We start from the raw sequence: 21,498 nt of genomic DNA, 5'->3' as shown, positions 1-21,498 counted from the left end.
GGTCTGTCTTGATTCACAGTATTGGCAGCTCTGGGATCCCAGACCTCACCCTGAGAACTAAGCCAGAAATCCGACCTGGATTCTAGCCTGAGCACTATTACCAACTAGTGCTTTGGCCTTGAAGTGTCGTTTTACTTCTCTAAGACTCCAATTCTGAAAACAAAATGAGGGAAATAATTTCTGCCTTGCATACTTCACAGAGCTACTGTGAGCGTCTAATGAGATAGTGAATATGACAGCCTCATGAAAAAACTAAGTATTTCATAAACGTGAAGTAATATTACTGTATCATTGTTATTACTAGTAAGAATAAAGGACCCGACGGCTAGAAGAAGTCCCATCCTCACCCTCTGAAACTGAAGGAAAACCGTTCCATTTCTAAAGCTTCTTATTCCTCCCGAGAGGAAATCTCATGTTTCCTAGATCCCTGTTCCAATGAATTACAACTTTCATTCATTCTTCAACTATCTTCATCTAACCCAGTCCATTGCGCCACAGTGAAACCCGCCTGATTTTGTTCTGATCTGAGCATGGGAAAGCTGATTACTACCCAATACTTTTTAGTCAGCCCTCTCATTAAGTAGGCAGACTTTTCCTGAGCACTTACCATGGGCCAGGCACTGGGCATGGGACCAGGGGCTCAGAGTTTAAGAAAAGAAAAAACAAGGCAGAATCCAGATCTTTTGTTTGCTCGCAGTCTAAAGGCCCGGAGTTCCTGGAGTGAAATCTTTCCTTCTCCCTAAGAAACATTCCCCTTTCCCAAGACATGTTTCCTTTATTCTCTAAAACTTTGTCCTCTTCAGACAGTGCTCTCCACACCCCCATCTGCAGGTGACCCTGGTCTTCTTGGCTGTGAACTTTCATTGTAAGCCAGGATGACTTCATTTCATGTTGATCGTTTTCCATGGACTCCTTTGGTGCGTCTGCTGGTTCTGCTACTGTTAAGTGCTCAGCCAAACGCCATAGCCCCCAAGTCTACATGGAGAAGCCCCCCTTCGTCTTGCTGATATAAAATGGGCATTTGTGACCAGACTCCACCATCCGTCCCAATGCCATGTGACTAGGAAGGTGGCAGCCTAGTGGCTGGTCTAGCTCACAAACTGAAGATTCCTGTTCTTTCTGTCACATGCCATCATTTCTTCCCCAATAGCCAGGTGAGTCTGGTTTGGGGGAGTTTCCCTAAACCAAAGCGGTTAGTTCCTGCTTCCCCTGGGTCTCTCTCGGGTCAGTATCTTTGACAATACCCTACCTCCCCACCTGTGTTTCCAGAGTCCCCTCGCCTCCTCATTTCAGCCCCGCTTGCGTGCTTTCTCATTTGGATCGAGTGAGCTCTAATTTAGCTCTGGCAAATCTTTCCAAGAAACATCCCAAATTTTCATATATGGCTAGCTAGCTAATTCTCACTTCACTAATCCTCCAACCCGCCTGTTCTTATAGAGATCCCAGAGGCTTCTCCCCACTTCTCAGTAAAGACTCTGTCACAGAGCCCTCTTGCTTAATAACTTTCTGCAGTGTGCTTATTAGCTCCTTGTAATGTAGCTGCCTTAATAATTAAGACTAACCCACACATGTCAAATTAAATGAGCCAAATACATTGAGAAATTGTCTCGTCCTCCATTTCTTTTATTAATCCGTTTTTTTAACTTCTTTTCCTGGTCATTGGCAAAAATCAAACATGGTCAGTGAGGCTCTTATTTATAATAACTATACGTGTGGCCTCTTTCCTCTGGCAATCATCCTGGGGAGGAAGGCATCCTATCATGTCGACAACAGACGCGTTGAGTTGGAGTGGCAGAGACAGCCAACATAGATTGTCTGGACTCAACAAGTTGTCCACACTCTCAAATTCTTTAGGAGAATTATGCCCCCTCCATTTCCCATTCAGAATTTAGGGGATTGTCCAGGAAGACCAACAAGAATATTGGCCTAAATTCATCCAGCACTTTTTGCCCCCACACCCCAGTGCTCCCCTGGGCTCAATCCAAGAACCCAAGCTCCCTTCTCACTAGGAGCCGCTGCTAATGTGCTTTAGATGGACATGAAAAGTCAATGGAAAATGTAATAAGAATCGTCAGAATTTGTATCATTCTGATGGTGAACAATCCGCATGCAATTATAATGGACTGGCTACCTCTGCCTGTCGTCAGCATGTTGAGATTTCAATACAGTCTCAGGCAAGAGGCTATTGTTCCCGGGAGCTCAGTGCCTCCTCACAGCTTGTACTTCTGCCGGCCCCCTCCTGACATGCTGCATTCCTGCCTCTTGAAGATGGTTGTTAGAAAGAATCCACAAATATAGTAAGTAAACATCAAAGGGGCTTTGATCCACTTGGCCCTCGACAGAGCAGGAGCCCCTAAAGAAAGGGCCAGGGCCTTGGATGAGGGAACTTAACATTGTCAATTTGGGTGCCTGAGATGTAAGGCTGTTTGAAGTGAGGGTGGTTTGGCTGAGCCTTCAGATGACTGAGCGTGGAAGGAAAGAAAAAGAAGTAAGTGCCTTTGGATAAGGCACACTAAGATCTGCTTCTCTGCTCTTTACTGATAGTCAATAAACCACTTTAAAAAAATCAGGAGATCAAAGCTAGAGACCTCCCTTGGCCATGGCATTCTGTTACCACCTGCCACACTGTTTTTCTCTGGGGAAAAAGCCTCTAAGCTTGACTCATGTATCTCTCACGGGCCCTGTGCTCCCTTGCGTATTGCTACTCGTGGAGGGTGGACTGGACAACCAGAGGTGGACGGAGACAGAGGGAGGAAGATGAGCCCACCCTGTCACTCTAACAATGTACTAACACCAGTGTTGTGGGGTGAGTTGCTGTGACACACTGCTCAGTGGGACACTCTTTCTCCGAGAAACCAATGGAGAGAGCACCTGGGTACCCAGAACGCCTGACAAGGCTTGGAGAAGGCACAGTCACATTCCATCTTCTAGAAATAATACCCTTTATCCATTTACCCAGTTTAGGGCAGCTGTCACATTTGTCTGACTTCTAAGCAAAGAGGTGGGGGCGTGGAGTCTAGAAGAATGATGGGAAGCCATATAGCATCTTTGAATTTCAATTTTCTCATCTGCATCATGTGAAAAGCAGTGACCACTCTGCCTACCTCATAGGGTTGATGTGGGGGACAAAGAGAAATGTGGTGTGGAATTATTTCAGAACCCAGAAAGTGCTTGCGACTAATCAGGATGAAAGGAGAAACACCAGAGAAGAAAACTTGCTGCTTGTGGGGCAGATATACTCCAGTCCAACACTCACACACAGTGGGCATTCATCTACAAAATACTGCAGGGGAAAGAAATTGTCTCTTGCATTTCCTACCTAGAATTGCTCTAACTTGTTTTTCCTATTGGATCAAAGTCTTTGGGACTACAGTCTGTGTTGTGTGTCTCTTAGACATTCCAACCCCTGAGTTCCTCCTCGCTGACTCTACACCTGAGAAGTGCTTGATAATGGTGCTGGATCGTACCTGAATATAAGAATGCACAAAATCCCCAGCCATCAAAACCTACTCTCTCCCAAAAGGCCTTTACCTCGACCCCTGTGTCTTCCCCCAAGCCCACCCCATCACTTTGTCATCTTTCTGAGGCGCCCTCTGGGTCTAGTTGCTCTGCTCCATCCCGGACATCACTGGTTGGACTTGTCTTTTCTTTGGCAGGCCTGACCACAATGCCAGAGTCATCGTGGCATAGTCCCTAAGCCTGGGATATACTGGGCATCATGAACCGATGGGTAGTGGTTTTGAGTGAGCACTCTGGATCCAGACTGCCTCGCTTCCAACTTCTGGCTCTGCCACCTACTAGTTCTCGCATGTAAGACAGCTTACTTAATACATCTGTAAAATGGATAATGGTATGTACCTCATAGGGTTGTTATAAGAATCAAATGAGGAATGACTGGCTTAAAATTATGCCTGGACCATAGTAAGTGCTACGTGCATGTTTGTTAAGTAAATAAGTAGCTCTGTCTATAAGAGCAACAAGCATCACACCCCCTGCACATGGAGTTCACTGACCCCAGACCCATTCCTGGCTCATCCACCTATGCTTTTCTTCCAGAGCTGGGCCTCCAGAAGAGAGGATGCTGTCTGGTGCTGGGCTACATGGCCAAGGACAAGTTTCGGAGGATGAATGAAGGTCAGTGAGAACTCGCCCACCCTCTCAGGGTTAATGGGGAAGGAGGGAAGCTATGCCCCACAGCTATGGTACCAGGAAAAAGAACCTGAGACATCTCAGAATGGACAGTGGGCAGATGAGTTTGATTTCCATGCAGCCATTTATATAGTAATGTGAGAAGGAGTAGCTAATGCCTGAAACACAGTATGGTGACTCATAAGCATTTTTCCTTATGCTATCTTTCCTCCTCCCTTTGTCTCCCCTCCTTCTCTTCCTCTTGCTTCCCTACATTTTGTTTCCCACCCACCTAGCCACCACAATTAAATCTGCTTTTTTATCTTTTCTCATCCAGACCTCTCTATCTTTCTCCTCAATCATTCACACTTCTTAAATGCCTATTGAATAAACAGCACCTGACAGGGAACTTGGGAGAATACTAAAGAAGAATAAGGCAGAGTTTTTGTTCTCAAAGAACTAACACTTGGAAATCTGCCCTCTTTTCCAGCTCCATTGACCCTGTGTCTCCCTCTTCCTCGTGGGCTGTTCTGCCTTCCTCTTGCACTGAGTCTTTCCTCTGAGAGTTGACTGAGTCACACAAAGCTTGGGAAAGGCATTGACATTGACGTGGACTCTGGGATGTGAAGGAGTGCTGTCACTTATGGGCCCGCTGTAATAAAGAGCCAATCCCCTCATCCCCAGCCATCTGTCTCCGTGCAGCTAATAACCCTCTCCATCAGATGCCACAGATTGTCAGGATTCAAAAGTAGATAAACAATGGCTGGGGATGCCATTTATTCATTAAAGTCAGACAAATGAAGCCCTGGCTTCCCACCAGCCCAGCTTGCAATGAGCTGGGGCCCTCCCCTCCTAAGGCCCTCACCTGTACCGTCTGTATTCCCAGAGTTATACCATGGCATACTTTCAGTGCCCTTTTCCTATGCTCCTCAGCGAGCTCTCCTCCCAACCCACAGTCCATGACACCCACACTGTCTTGTGCCCCCCAGACTTAATGCCTTGCCAGCTATGGGTTTGTTACCAGCACCCATCATGATGACAGTTTGACAAGAGGTGGGCCAACACATTTAAGCACAAGTAGTATCACCTCCGCCATTTTGCTACCTATCTGTGTAGGAAGACAGCAGCAGCAGCAAGGTGCCACTTCTCGTTTGTGGGAGCCCCAGGGCTGAGCACAGCCAGGGCTGGGGGCTGCATTTTCTGCATCCTGACAATCAGTCTCCCTTCCTGACTTTTCTCTTTCTCAGCCCACCCCCTCCACTCCCTATACAGCCTTCACGAGAGTGCGAGGCAGTAACTTCTAATTTGTGGGAACTGACAGGGTGCCTCTGTCCTTGGTGCTGAACAGACACATTCTCTCGCTGGAGATGCTCATTAGAGAAGCTGAAACAAGGTTCACGGGGATTGGGAAAGCCAAAAAGTTAGGAGCTGGGCTGGATTTCAAACCTCAAACCCCGAGTGGAAGGATACTGATTCTCGATCCTGGGGCCTATAAAGAACCATATCACGTGGCTCATGAACATGATTTGACTCCCCCCCACCTTTCACAAGTGGCTAAGAGGTGAAGGGTCATGGTAGTCAGCTCTTGCTGCTATAACAAAACACCACAGTCCGGGGGCTTACACAACAGAAATTTATTTCCTCACAATTCTGGAGACTGTTCTGGAGAAAGTTCAAGATCAGGGTGCCAGGATGGTCAGGTTCTTGTGAGAGCTGTCTTCCTGGCCTGCACACGGCCACTTCTCACTGTGTTCTCACATGGCAAAAAGAGAGCAAGCCCTCTGGTGTCTCTTCTTATAAGGATAACAATCCTATTGGATCAGGGACCTACTCATATGACCTCATTTAACCTTAATTACTTCCATAAAACCCCTCTCTCCAAATACATTGGGGCTTTAACATATGAATTGGGAGAGGGGGGACACAATCCAATCCATAGAAAGGGGTCTGAATGCATTTACCACAGCAGAAAGGTACGATGGTAATACTCAGAACCAGGAATTAGGAAAATGGTAAGAAAAAGAAATTCAGCACTAGGTAGAGAGGCACTTTTTAGGTATTGTTTAAGTGAAGAAAGAAGGGAGTCAGGGAGGACCAGAAGAGTACTCAGAAACAAGACCAGGACCTGATTATTTCTGAGGACAGTTAGCCTTCTTTTGTGCAACAACAAAACTAAAACAGCTCTTTAAAAGATTTTCTTCTTTTTTAAAATGGGAAGATACAAAACAATGTCTATTCTCTCTGAGCTCCCTCTTCAAACATGTACAAGTACAAATCCACATAAATGGGTTATTCCTTTCAACCTATTATGGTTGATTTGGTTAAGAATGATAGATGCCATGTGTCTCACCCCAATCTATACCCTCCCCCTAGTGAAGATTAATGAGAATCAAGCAAGGTATTCAGAAAGAGGGAGGCAGCGGAGGCAATCAACAATGACCCAGAACAGCCAGGGTAAGCGAGCAGTTAACTCCACAACCCTGTCTCCCTCTCTGCATATGGTTCTCAACCCCTCCCAAATGCCCCAACACATACATGCATGCACATACTTACACAACCACACACACACAAAGTAGTTGCTGCTGCTTCTGGGTAAAGAAGGAGGGGAGAGGGTGGTAAACAAGCTAAACCACCATGTGTGAATGGTTACAAATCTCAACTAACAAGGAGGAGACAGAATAGGAGGTGTGGAGTTAGGCACACTAACTGAGACAATGAGACGATGAGGCAGAAGGAGAAAAGCAAAAGCGGAGTCAGCTTTGACTCTGGACAGGTAGAGAAGAGAAAGGGACCTGGAGGGACAGGGAAGGCTCCTCTGGTCCCACTCCAGCCAGTCTTGCTACCCTATACACCTTTTGCCACATTTTTTTTTTCTTTCTAAAGCTCATGTGCCCAAACTCCAACATGTCTGTAGATAAGAAAAGGCATCAGCAAGCATGGGGAGCTATTTTACAGTTTATAATTATCTTGTAACAATATTCAAAATAATTGTAACTTCCACATATTAATAATTGAACTGGAATTGCAGCTCAAGAAACAGAAATCTCTGTCCGTGCTGCACCATACACCTTGGTATAAATTAAACAATTGGTAAAATATTACAAAATAAAAATAAGAAATAAATTACGTTTCTCCCAGATGCTGGAATTAGTGAGATATTGGAACAATTAGCTGCCTCCTCCATCAAAGATAAGGTGGTGATCATTATATTTCCAATTTAGAATAACTATAAAAATCTTACTTCTGCTGTATTAAAGCGTATTTGTTCTGTTTAACAGTATCTAATAGGGTGTCCATCACCCGGGAAGAAACGGTTCTCTGTTTCATTTGTTTCCTTATTAGTCTGGTATCTTTTTATTTGCTTCACCCTCCACTCGCCCCCTCCTTGCTACATACCTCAAAAATAACAGCTTGAGAAGAAGCAAGAGGAAAATAATGAATGAACAGGAGCTTTATAGATCTGGGGTTTATCATAAGCTAGAGTAATCGCAATTGGTGCTGTTAAACTACACAAAGCAATAAAGAGAAAACACTATTCAAAGATTGTTTAAGGAGGCATGTGATAGTCAATGAGAGTTGCTCTATTTGGGAGCGCTTAATAGCTTCTCGGATAGAACTTGCAACATCTGCAGGAATGAAGGTGGTTAGTAATATGTGGTGTGTGTGTGTGTGTGTGTGTGTGTGTGTGTGTGTGTGTGTGTGTTCTTTCCTATTTGAACTCAATACCCTGCAGCACCTAATGGAGATATGAACAAAAATTAATGAAGGGCAGACAAGAAAGGAGGAAATAAAGACAGACTAGGCATAAGCATATCAGATCTGTTTGACATAATAGTCTTCATGTGATTAAGTACATGGTGCTTTACATAGAAACTACTGGGAGGAGATCATTTATTTATTCATCAAACATTCATTGAATACCTACCAGAAAAATAAACCAATTTTAGAAGTTCCAGGCATTGTTCTAAGCACTGGGCTATAAAAGTAAGACTAGTCCCTGCCCTCAAGGAGCTCGTGATAAAAACACACAGGTCCATATCAATATTACTGTCACCTCCACGAAGAGACCTGAATTAAAGACCCCCACCATTATGCTTCATTAGGGCCACCAACCTATTTATTCTGTGGCACTTACACTAATTGGTAATTATTCAGACTGTCTGCCCCACCTAAAGAGTTAGCTTCAGGATGGCAAAGATCTGCTCCCTCCTTTCCTTCTCTGGCCCTTAGCCCAGTGTCTCCCACCAGGAAGTAGTCAGTCAAGTTTAATTTAAGTAATTAACTAGTGCCATGACTGACAATAAAGGAATACACAAAGTCACCCACAGGTACAAGGTGGGCCTTACGGAGGCGCGCCTCAAGCAGACTAAACTGAGGTACAGCATTCCACGAAACGAGTCTCTACTGCCCCAGGAATTCCATAAGTGTTAGCTCTCGGCCTCTCCTCCAAGTCCAGTACTGGACTTGGGTCAGCAGAGCAGGAGGGATAGGACAGGAGGCCCCCAGGAGGAAAGGCCCTAAAGGAAAGGCCCCCTCCTTTCCACACCAGCTCTCCTTCCTCACCCCATGTACTGCTGGGTTACATTCTCAGGGTGTCTCTAGGCAGATGTGCCCCATCAGATCTTCAAGGGGAACTGTTCCCACTGTCCTCTCATCCCATATCCCCAACACACACCCCACCCCCACCACTACCATTCCCTTCCTTCCCCACGCCCCCTTCGGATTACCCATTTCTCCTGGAGATCCCAGAACCACTCACCTTCTCGTTGCACATTGCTTGCCCGTGGCTGATCCTATTCATAGGCAGATAGAAAGCTTTCACGTGGTACCTGATGAGGGGCTCTGCCTGCATCTCAAAACCTTCCAGTGTTCCTCCAGGTTAGAACTGTAAACAATCCTAGCAATCATACTGCAACCCACCAATTCAGAGAGGCCCAGGAGCATCAACTGACTCGCCCCAGGTCAACAGGAAGTTGCTGGAAGAACCAGGACCACAACCTAGGTCTCCTGACATCCAGTCCAGGGCTCTTGGAATTCTGCAAGAGGAGTCTGAGACCGCGAACAGAGGGGAAGCCCTTAACACTTTAACTGGTGTTTTTCAGGACAGCTGAAAATACAGAGAAAGTGGGTGGGGCCGTGAGAAGTGGTGACAGAACACAGGAGAGTCTCAGGAGAAACTCAGGAGAACATAGGAGAGTCTCAAAAAAATCAGGAAAGACCTGGAGCGAGGGTCATAGGCCAGGGAAGACCATTTCTAAAGAACCAGAAGATTCTTTCAGGCCTAGGACTCTTGAGAAGAAGAAATGCGCAGGAGGATGTCGGAAGGAGGAGCGAGAAGGCCGCAAAGCCCTGGCCTCCCTTCCCTGCCAGCCCTGGGGCCGAGGTGCGCCTGCACAGCTCTCCCTCCTCCCACAGGGCGTCCTCTCAGGCTGCACGTCGCGTGTTGCGGCAGAGTCAGAGTCCCGGACCCTCAGAATTACAGCGACTGACCGCTTCTCCCAACTCTGGGAAGGGAAAGCAGAATGCCTCCCAGCGCTGTCACTTTCATCTTCCCAGGAAGAAACAAACGCAGTGATTAGTGAAGGCGGTTTCTGTTCACCTCAGGGGCTGGAGCCCTGGGAAGAAGGCCGGCTCCACAGATGGCAGACCCCATACAGGCTCTTGCAGGACCCACAGCTCCGGCAGCACCATCCTGCCAGAACAGGTTTGAGGAACAGAGCTCCACGTCGGTGCCTGTCCTCACCTCTCAGCCAGGTGGGGAAGACGCAGTCCTGGAAGGGTGAGAATCCGGGCATCAGCAGCGGCTCTGATGTTCTTTGTGATGGCCTAGAGTCTATCCTTTCTTTCTGCACCCCAGTTCCTTCATCGGTAAAAATGAGTCTAAAATTTCCGCAACACCCACAACAGAGGTGATAAGGAAGAGAGGTGCCCTGCCTCCCCCGGCCATCATCACCTTGTGTAGTGGAAGGAGCACTTCAGAGTAAGGAGTGAGCTGTGTGACCTTGGGCAACGCCCTGAACACCCAGATTTCAACCCTTTCATGTACGAAATTGAATAATGTTGGCTCCGATCACCTATAAGCTTTTAAAATGCAATGATTCAAAATCTATCTTGTTTGTCAACAGCCTGCTCACATCCTATTCTCACCACTCATCCCATAAATGTAAATGCTTGGGTCACCAGAGGAACCTGTGCTAGGAAACTGACTGACTGGATTTGCTCAGCAGCCTCAGAAGGCAGATCTTGTTTATTTTTCCTGTCTGTTCTCCAAGAGTGAATTCAGGCTCCTGGCAGCTCTACCATCGGTGGTACTGAGGCAGGCGCACAGGCCTACAGGACAAGCTGTACTTTTTTCAAAGCAGAGGGGAAGCAGCAGTAGGGTGGCCTGGACCTTGGCCCAGGGACCTGACCCAGCAGAGAATGGCTCTAATGACACGTGAGCTCCTCCCATCTGACTGGCAGTCACCATAGTCTGGCTTATGCTAAGGGCCCACAGTCATTTTCCCGAGACCATTCTTCCACTGCCTGCTCAAGCCCCCAAGATGTTGGCTAATATTGTCATTTTGTTAGCTGGGGCTTTGGGGTGCATTTTTTCTTATTTCATTTTTCTTACTGATGTGTTTTCTTCCACTGGGGCTGCAAAGCTTGTTATTTGTATAATGTCCCTGTTTATTATTTATGGCAAGACTCAGATTTCCAGGGCACTTTATGATTGTTATTTAATTCACTCAGCATCTTGGAACAAGGGACCCGCCATTTCGCTCTCCTGCCACAGTCTGATGGAAGATTCCAGAACTTTTTCCCAGGCCCTTTCCTCCAGCCACCATTCTTACTGGAAGACCCGCTTATCTAAGGTGATCTGGGGGCCCCCTATGCCCCAGACCCCTGCCAAGTTCCTTTTTAAACTTTCTTTTCCTTCACACCATATCCAACCGTCACCTAAATCTAGAAATGTTACCACCTAAATATCTTTTGAATCCTTCTACTTCTGCCCATTTCGTGGTCATCACCTGCATCCCCATCACCACCCTCCCTCACTGGGCTTCAATAGTGTTCTCTTAATTGGTTCCTTGTGTCCATCAGATACAGCCCCTCCCCTCCCAGTTCATTTTCCACACTTCAGCCAGAGCAGTATTTAAAAATGCAGATCTGATGTCAGGTTCCTTTTTAAAATATTCCAATGGCTTTCTAATGCTTTTAGGGGAAATTCCCAAATCCCTGGCATGTTTCACACGGTTTACATAAGCTGGTCCTACTCACCTCTTTGGCCTCATCTTGCCCCGTTGACACTCTGTCAGCCATCTTCCGTCACGTCAGCCATCTTTCAGCTCCTCGAACAGGGATGCTTCATCTGCTGGAGCAGCTGTGTCTGTCCTGGTCCCTCCTCTTGGATGCTGGCCACACTCGCCATCCCCCATCCCGAAACCTTCACATAGTAGCTGCTGCTCAGCTTAGGTATCGCTTCTCCAGTGCTGCCTTCTCAGACACCCCGGCCACCAGTCTATGCTCTCGTGGAACCATATTCCTTTCCCTTACAGCTCTTAGCTCAGTCTGTACATACACATTCATACTGGTGTTATTTAACCACTCTGTGTGTCCCCTACCAGTCTGTAAGCTCCGCTTGGTCTCCATTATATCCCAGGCGCCGAGCAGAATGTTGGCACAAAGCAGACATTGGATGAAGTCAGTGGCTTATAAGATGCTGAGACTGGATGATGCGAGAGTCATAGACTCCTAGAGGAAGCATCGGAAGTCACGTGGAGAAGAGGGAACAAGACTCAGGAAAGTCATGGGAGTTGCCCAGAGTAACACAACTAGCAAGCGATAGAGCAAAGACTCAAACCCAGGCTTCTGGTCCTAGGTCCAGTCCTCTTTCCACTGCACTGTGCTAAGTCCTTTAAGTCTGGGAGTGACAAGGTAGAGTGGATCGATCAGGGAAGTGTACCTGCTCAAAATGGGTTTGAAGCCATGTTTTGGAAGACCTCTGGAGGAAAGGAAGGGAAGGTGGTTCTTTGACACAGATATGAAACATACAGAGCAAAGCCATCACCCACTGTGAGCCCAGCACTGTGCCAGGCACAGAAGCTTCAGAGAGGCTGGACACAGCTCTGCCCCCAGGAACAGTGCCCTCCACCTGGGGAGAGTAGATGTATTTCATGCCAAGTTTTTCTGGTTGTTTTGGTTTGGGTTTGCTTTACAGCATTGTGGTTAATATGCTTAGTGTGTGGCTTGGGAGTCAGAGAAATCTAGATTCAAATCCCAGGCAGAGTGAGAGCAGAGTTAGGACCGTATCAGCCAACATTCTTGAGGCCAGCGGGTAACAAAGGTCATCTAGTCCACAACTCTTTCTGATGGCTCAAAATCCCTGCCAAGTACCAATCCATATAAATCCTTTGGAATTTGTGCTCATTTCTTCACCAACCATATGTCTAGGGCTTACTCTGTGCCTTGCACTGCGCTAGGTAGGCCTTTGACATGTAAAGACACGGTGCCTGCCCCCAAGGACACCATAGCAATCACAATACAGTGTCATAACCGCTGTTACCAGTTATGTACAAGAGCTCTAGGAACAGTCAAACTAGAGGCCGAGAGAGCAGTGCCCGGGCAGCATCCTGGAAAAGGTGATAGCTGAGCCCTGGGAGCAAATTTTCTCCTAAGAGGCCATCGCAACCTATGCTTGAATCCCTCCAAAGACAGGGAGCTTGCTGCCAGCAAGGCCATGGGCAGCTCCTCAGCCAGCTTTCATAGGACTTTCAAATATAACCCCCCTTCAGCCCCTACAGTTTTATCATTCTAACTGCACTGATGACAGTGGGACCAAGTGACTTCGGTAGCAGCCACTGGTCAGCTACCGATGCCAGCGGTGTCCTGAGGAGGCCTCCTTTCTCCTCCCTGCCTCCCATCCTCCACCCTCAGAGAGCCTCAAAGGCTTCATTCATCATTGACAGCGGAGACCTCCCTCCACCCCTCTCCCAGGGTGAAAGTGTCTTGAATAAGTGAGGTGCTTAATGGCCTGCGGTGTCATAAAGTTTTTAGAGCTGTATGCTGCAATGAGCAGGTTCGGGCTGAGATGGATTATCCGGGCTTTCATCAAAGGAGAGTCAATAAAACCCTGATGGAGCTTCATCTCCACAGAGTGGCCATGTCACATCGCTGGGCCCCGCGCTCTGGAAACAGTAATCAGGTGGACACGTTGTCCCCCCTACTCCAACTGCTTTCTTCCCTCTGCCTTGCCTTCTCAAACGTGTTAGTTTCTATGGAAACTGTGTTGCCACTGGTATGGGAGGAGTTTAATGACATTCAGAAGCACCAAATCAAGTGCATTTATATAATGGTTTGAAATACACATAATGGCCTATGGAATATGGGACACGGTGACAGTTTCAGTAACTGCGTACAGAGTGTGGGATAAATAGAGCAATGGAGTACTCCCTGCCTCCAAATCAAATGCACCAGGAATAACCACTAATCTTAGTCTTAAAAGAGCAGCACTTCTCAACCATTGTTCATGAAAGGATCTCAAAACACTACACCAAGCTGCTCTCCTCTCATTGAGGACGGACACTGGCTGGACCATAGGTCCTCCGCACCCCAAGATTGCCAGATGGGGCAGGTACAGAGGAGAGGGTGTGACCTTCCAGATGAGAGGACAGGGCAGCCATTCTGCCCTGGGCTCTTTGGGCCCCACCCCCTCAGCCAGCTTGCTGTAGGACAATTATTCCTTGTGTCTGTTCCTATGGCTTGTTTCTGTTTGATTCAGAGAAGATTCATCAGGCACTTACGGATGGGAGACATGGAGAGGAGAACACAAGCAGGATGGCCTTATCTTGTCAGAAGCAGACCCTAAGCAAGGTGCTGCGTATAGTGGTCCATGTGGGAATGCAGACAGCACCAGATGGAGGGTAGGGGGTTGACATGGAAAAGGGAAGGCATTCAATGTGGGCAGGGGCTGCAGGGATCACCAAGGCTGCTACCACCATGGATGGCTGGACCCTAGTCCCAATGGGAAACTCTGAGAGGTGCCGTGAAATTCACACCTCAACATCAGGCCACCCAAGGAGTGGGGCCTGTTTACGCCAGCTACCATCAGGAATTGGTTGAGGGCTACTTGGGTAGGGGTATTCGTTCCTGGCATTTCTAGCCTGCTCTTTGTGAAGGCAAACTGGCCTTTGCAGCTTAAGAGAAAGATTTCAGGAGAAGGTTACCGATGCTGGAGATTGGGAGTTGGCCTGCAATCACTAAAGTGATCAGGCCTGAGGAATGCAAGTGGGGCACTGAGAGAGTGAGCCACAACCCTCAGAGGATTTGGGTCCAAAGGGGTGACAGGCATATAATAAAATAGCAGAAGGCAAGGTGGTGGGAGAGCTGAAGAGATATATAGGTGACATGCTCTTGGAGCACAGAGATGGGGAAGCCATTCATTCTGAGTAATACCAGGGACTTCCAGAAAGCAGGAGAAGTAAGGGGAGGGAGGGTAACTTGCAAAGGCTCAGAGCTAGGGAGGCAGTTTCACACACTTACAGCACGTAAGCCTCCCCTCATCACAAGGTAGATGGTGTTGTCTCCATTTTGAGGATGAAAAAACTGAGGCTCAGAGATTTAGTCATCTACCTGAAGGCACACAGCTATTACCTGGTAAAGCTAAGATTCAAGCTCCGATCTTCTCATTTTCACTCTACCCCCCGGGGAAGCTTTGTGTGTTTGGGAGATGAAGGTGGAGTAACTTCCCTCATCATCATCAAGGGCAGACATGACCAAGCGCCTACTGTGTGTCCACGTAGATTTCTCCCCATGGCCACGGAGTGCCCTCTGCCCGTTCGCCCCACATTGCACTGCCCACAGACCCTTTGGCCGGTCAGGCGGCCCCTCTGATCCTGCCCCAGATGTAGGCTGGACTTACTGCATCTAATATTGAATGAATTATCTGAAATTCACTGCCCTAGAGGTGCAAGAAGGAGATTAAGCAGACTGGGGAGGTGACATTTTAGCTCTGATGGGTCCCACAAGCATGCTTCCTACCTTGTCCTCACCCTCTGTGCTCTCCTGCCCCAGCCCTGCTCCAAACCCCACTGCCTCAGAAAATATGACGGAGGAAGGATCACATACACATTTCCCTGGAGCAGCATTTCTGTGGCACATTAATAGGTTTTCTGTGAAATACAGGCTCCCTGGTTAAATAAGGCGGAGAGGAGCTAGGTTAACCCTAATTAAACAGTCTCTGCTATAGAACTCCTATATGCCAAAGGGCATGGTGAACCCCAAAAGGAGGATATGGTTCACAGAGTTTCCCAAACTTATTTGACCAGAAACATTTTTCCTAGCACATGTATTAGGACTAGCGTTCCTTGGAATTCGCTTTGGGAAATAGTTTAAGGCCCAGATCTGCCCCTAACTTGTTATGTGAGCTTTGTCAAATAAGAATAAATCAAGCCTGCCTTGGGAGGACTAGTAAAATAACAGGGATGAAAACTGTATATAAACTATAAAGTAAATGAGGTCAGTTTTATTTACATGAAACCAACACACTCCGTTTCCCAGAGAACATTTCATGAGGAGTCAAAATAAAAATAATAATAATAAATTTTTTAAAAAAGATAGTAAGTTCTGTTCCTGACTAGGTATATGACCTTGACCTTGGTCTCTCTGGCACTGTTTTCTCATCTGCAAAATAGACTACTCATGCTGCTAGCCCTCTTTTCTCCATGCATGTGTTACAAAGAGCAAATATGCTTCGTAGTTGTACAGCTGTTTTGAGAAACTGTACCATACCATGAAATGCGAGGCATTATTATTAGTGCTCCGGGTTCAAACCCTCCATTCAGTCCCACTTTGCTGAGATCAAAGTAAGTGGTGTATTGTTGGGGGGGAGCAGCTAGTGGGAAAAATAACAGTGACTAATAATTTTCATCCATATTTATGACATTAGGAGCCTTGCATGAGCATGTCGCTGAGAGGAGAAAATGAATATTTCATGAGTAAACGCTAAATGTAGTGTTAAGATGAAGTGGACAGAAAGACCCCCGTGAGTCTCTGCCTCCAGGTGCAGCTGGGAAGGTCAGCACAGGCTCTGAGACTGGGCTCCAGGGAGCCAGGAGCAGGTCTGGAGGGAAGAACTCAGCCTCTCAGCAGACGTGGGAGCTGTCCAGAATGACTGGTGGAAGGCATCTGCCCTGGGAGGCAGGAGAGCCCATGCTCCCTGCACCCACCAGCTGGGTAGCCTTGGGACAGTTCCTGTAACCACCCTGGGGTGACTGTAAATCGGGATGACAAAGTCAGCCTTGCACAGCTCTGCGGTCTCAATCCAAGCTCAGCTGTTTGGAAGAGGGTTTTGTAATGCACACAGGTGGGCAGTGCTATTATTCGCTTATTCACTCAACAGGCATTTCTCGAGCATTTACTATGTGCCAATCACTGCCACAGCTACTCGTTTATCACTTACCGTTTGCCAAATACTATGTTCATGCCTTTATAAACATCACCTCGTTTAATCATCACCACAGTCCTGAGAATATCTGCTATTACTCCCGTTTTCCACATAAGGAAATGAAATCTGGAAAACATAAATCACTTGCCCAAAGCCATATAGCTAGGAAGAGGCAGAGTCCAGAAGCCAAAACCCTTCATTCTACACTAAGTGGCCCATCCTTGTTTGTGGTACTTCTGCAGAGCCAGTGGGGCACTCTGCCTCCAACTGCTGCCTGTTCTCTTCATGCCTTGCGCGCCCTACCACCAGTGTGCCTTCCTCACCCAAAGGGGAAAGCCTCCCCTCTTTTGTCCCTCCACAGTACCTTCCCTTTGTTTTCCATCCCCAACTCTCTTCTCCAAAGTCTCACTGATGGTCTGTTCTCCATGATGCAATCACCGTGAAGTTCTAATTTCCATCCCCAACCATCAGGACCTTAGCCTGCCAAGACCCGGGGAAACCTGTGTCTCTTATCTGGGCCAGCCATTGGGTGGTGTGATGATTGAACACCCACTCCTAGAAGACGGAGCAAGGTCAGAGGGGCAGTGCTGGGGTTAAACCCAGCCAAGTCTTCCCGCCGCCCAGTGGGTGCCTCTGGAGGTGACTCCTTGGGGTCTCCATCTACCACAGAGCAGGAGGACACAGCTATCTCTGCAAATCTCTTCCCTATAGTGCAGTTTCCTGTTGTCTTGGCTCGTTCCTTCTCCAGAGATGAAGAGATTGTTTTAAACCTGCCGCCCCACCAGCTCTGCTCCTGGCTTCCAATGTCATTAAGTTTCATTATAACAAATAAACAGCACAATGACATTTATAAGTTACCACTGAGCACAGAAGCACAAATATGAAGCAGATAAACTGCATTTGATCCAAATCATTACTGCAGGCAATATTGGGCTTAGTCTGAGCTGGCAGCCGGGTACAGAGTAATTTATTAGATTGCGTAAGGCAATGTTGCACGTTGCGTTTTTCATTATGGTGTCTCTTCCCCTCTCTCTGGTCTAAATAGGTTAGAGGAGTTTAGTCAGTGCCCGGCCAAACAAAGACAGACTTTGCTCAAGCAGATTAAGGCTGGGAACGTCGGCCAAGTGTCCAAGAATGGCTGCTTCCCAACCAACGTGGCACTTCTGAAAAATGAGAGGGTTTAGTATTATCTTGATGATGCCAGCCAAGGACAGTTCCCCGTACTCTCCACCCCCTGGCCCAGATACAAAAGAAGGGGGGGCCTATGGAGGGAGTAAATGGAAGGGTTGGATGGAACCCCCAGGACACCAAGGCTGTGTTGCTGTTTCCGGGTTCCTACTGGGTTCCTTTGTGTCCAGCCAAAGACCCTCTGTACCAAAAGGCCCTCCGTAGCCCCGGGCAGCCCCGGGCAGCCCCAGGTTCCAGTCCCAGACCTCTCCTGTAATAAAGAAAGGAAAGGAAGCATTCTGCCAGCCAACTCTGCAAAACAAAGCAATGAGAGCTGGCTACCAGCAGCCGTCTCCCTGCCAAACCCAAACTCATAAAGTTTGATTCAAGGGGTTACAATACCTCCTATTGAGTCCCTCCAGCCCCATTCTCCCAGCCTTAGTAAATTACCCAATAAGCAGCAAGGACCTGTAGTTATTGTGCAGTTAAATGGTATTTGCCCAGTAAATCCTGAGCAGAGTACTAACGGTGATATACAGTAACTAATTATGGACATGAATTTTCTCCCCAAGACGCCAAGTGTTACCAAATATTGTTGCCTTTAGGGGAGGAGGTTTGAAAGCTGCTCTGTTCCCTCCAGTGAAGACATGAGTAACTCTCCTATTAGAGGAGTTATGGGCACACCCAGTGGCACTGGGGCTGGAAAAAGGAGATGTCCTGGGGGGCAGGCAGGAATGGGCCTCATCTCCCAAGAAGACTCCCATTTGCTGCCCTCGATCACATGCCCAGCAGAAGGGCCTAGCCAGGCACCACAGGGCCCTCCCTGGGTCTTCTCTCCACAGACAAGAGAGAGTACACCACAGTGCACTCTCTGCTGCAAAGGCACCACAATCACTGCTGCAAAGGCCTGTGGACGTCGTTCACCCAGACCAGGACGGAGCTGAGAAAGCTATTGAGAGGAGGCGGCCTTTGCTAAGGGTTTCTGAATGGGGATGCAGGTGGGTAGGGTTCAAAAATGGCTGTGCCTCTGCCTGGGCCTGAAGGACTTTTGCCCTAAAGTGTTGTTCAGGGAGCTGATCTCAGCCCCAGGGTTCCTGGGAGCACCAGAGCTTTCTCTGACTAATTGTGGTCTCCAGATGGGGCAGGGTCTATGCCCAGTGGCAAAAAGCAGATGTCTTAGCTTCATATCTGTTTTCGGAACACAGCTGGCGACAACTAGTGGACACAGTCGTCAGTCACTGTTCTCAGAAAAGGAAACCACAGGGCTCGCACACCCTCTGTGCTTACCCAGTACTGTTGCATAAACAAAGGCCCATACCTGGAGCCAGATGGATCAAATCCCAGCCTCCAGCACACACTATGACCTTGGATGTGTTACATAACCTCTCTGAGTTTTCGTTTCCGAATCCATAAAATGGGAGTGATTCTCTGTCTCTCGGGACTGTTGATGTGAAAATAGCCAGCCTGGAGTTAGGCCTATTCCTGCTTCCGAAGAGCTCTGCGCATACCAGCTCCATCCTTCCCACCACCAACTCATCTTCTGTGATGCCTGGGCTCAGTGACCCACTTTAAGCCTCCTGGAAAGGAAGAAAACCCCTCATCCCATTCCGGCATCTCCAGCAGTGTGCCCACTCCCTCTCCTACCTCTCAAAGCACCTCCAGCACAAAATTCTCTCCTTTACCAACAGTTCTACTTCAAACAATCAAAACAAAGACTGGGATCGCAATTGTAAGTTAGTTTTATTTGTTTTTCTTGCTGCTGCATTCTCAATCTGAGCCCTTGCCAGGTCCACTGTTGAGTGGTGACAGAAAAGACCAAGTAAAGTAGAAACGGGCTGGGATGGGAGGCAGACACTTGCCGTGGGATCTTGGGCCAGTCATTGCTTTGAGCCTTGGCATTCGAGTCTCTATAGGGCCTTCTCCACAGGGTGCTGTGAGGATGAAGTAATATAATGTATGTAAAGTGCTTTGAGAAGTAAAAAGGATACACAAAAGACAGTTGTGGTTAATATCCCAAAGAAACCAGAAGACAGAACCCAGAATCCCAAGGCAGTGAGAAGAATCACTTTTTTAATTAGTACACATATATAGTCGGCTCTCAATTATTTGTTGGCAAATTGTCCCCATTCCTGGAAAATACTGTCGCCAAGATTGCTTAATGAAGTCCTCTGTTAACATTTCACAGCTTCTTATTTTGCTCTTATTTGCATGAAACCCAAAGGGAACGAAAGTCCTATAAAGGCAAAATCAGCTAATATCTCCATCCTCTCCTAGAGAAGGTGTGAGCTGTACAATAGCGAGGCGGGGAGAGTGGAGAGTGGCCCAACTCCAGTTATGGGCCAGTACCAGAGGTGACGTGCTCCACTGGCTGAGCAGAAAGCCAAAGGGAGCTCCACCATGAGGGCTTGTTTATTTTAAGCATTAAAAATTGTCAGAACATCAAACACATCCATATCCAGACATGAATACCAAAATGCATTCCAAAGTTGAAAATAAATGTTACTTGGGACTATTCATTATTTTGGAATGTCCATCATTTTGGATTATTCACCCCCTTGCTCCTCTTCATTAAAAAAGATAATTGAGTTCATTATATTTGAGCTCCAAGATGGGAGAAATTCAGGACATGGTACTGAGATGATCTGCTTCCAGTTGGGAATGACTCCAGCAGCCATGAGAATATTCCTCTATAAACATCCGGTCTAAATTGTGGTCCCCAGTCCAGGGTTAGTGAGTGACACAAAGGTACCTCATGCTTCAAAGCCAGCCCCCCTTGTGCACCCTGGGTCCAGGGCCTGCATTTGTACCTCTCAGTGGGATGCAGCACTATTGCCCTTCCTGGAGTAACTGGAGACTATCAGAAGTGTACAGAACCTTCTGATTCCTTGGGACCTTGGAGTCCACTGCAGGAGGGCTAAAGGGCTGGACTCGGTCCCTCCCGCTGCAGCCCAGCTCTGCCTCCACCCACCTCATACAGGAGATTCCACATGAGATTCCATTGACAAAAGGGTTGCATGCACTAAAACAAAAATGTGTGAAAACTAATGACCTCTCATCCAACACCTTCCCTGTGTAGTTGAGAAAACCAAGGCACACCCGGAGAGGAACATCAGCTTGACTAAGGCCCCAAGTGACAGAGCCAAAACCAGCAAGACCCTCGTCCCCCTGAGCCCTCCTGTTTGCACACAGCAGTGCTTCTCAGAGGTGCACCAGAAATGCCAGCAGCAAGATTACCCGAGAAGCTGTTAAAATGCAGACTCTTTGGCCCAGTTGAGACACTTAGAAAATCTTAGAATTTCTGGCTTAGAGCCCCAGGTGATTCTTATGCAGTGGAAGTTTTAGAGCGATTTCCAACTGGCAAGGCCTATATCAGCATAAAATGATTATCTTAAAATGTGTATTTTTCACTCCTTTGCTTTTAGATGTTTATTCAAATACAGCTAACATACAGTATTATATTAGTTTCAGGTGTACACCATAGTTATTCAACATTTATGTACCTAAAGAAGCGATCACCATAAGTCCGACAACCATCTGACACCGTACTGTGCCATCACCATATTATTGACTACATTCCCTATGCTGTACACTCTATCCCCATGACTTATTTATTTTATACCTGGAAATTTGAACCTTTCCCCTTTACCTTCACCCGCCTTTTATAATTTTTCAATTACATTTGACATTCAATATTATTTTATATTAATTTCAGGTGTACAGCATAGTGGTTAGACATTTGTGTAATTTAAGAAGTAATTCCCCTGACTACTCTAGTACCT

The 21,498-nt window shown here is 47.3% G+C and overlaps 1 protein-coding gene across 2 annotated transcripts in view; it reads left to right on the top strand.

Annotated features, from left to right (window-relative positions):
* KIRREL3 (kirre like nephrin family adhesion molecule 3) overlaps positions 1 to 21,498 on the top strand; it is a 562,991-nt gene that overhangs the window by 432,414 nt on the left and 109,079 nt on the right. For both annotated transcript variants that reach the window (XM_081037044.1, XM_081037043.1), the window contains exon 2: positions 4,057 to 4,134. In XM_081037044.1, the coding sequence (XP_080893170.1) occupies positions 4,057 to 4,134 (78 nt within the window). The remainder of the gene's footprint in view (positions 1 to 4,056; positions 4,135 to 21,498) is intronic.

This window comes from Rhinolophus hipposideros (genome assembly GCF_964194185.1).
Source record: "Rhinolophus hipposideros genome assembly, chromosome: 24".
Lineage (NCBI taxonomy): Eukaryota > Metazoa > Chordata > Mammalia > Chiroptera > Rhinolophidae > Rhinolophus > Rhinolophus hipposideros.
The sequence above is the reverse complement of the archived record's forward strand: the minus strand, read 5'-3'. Positions and strand labels throughout refer to the sequence as shown.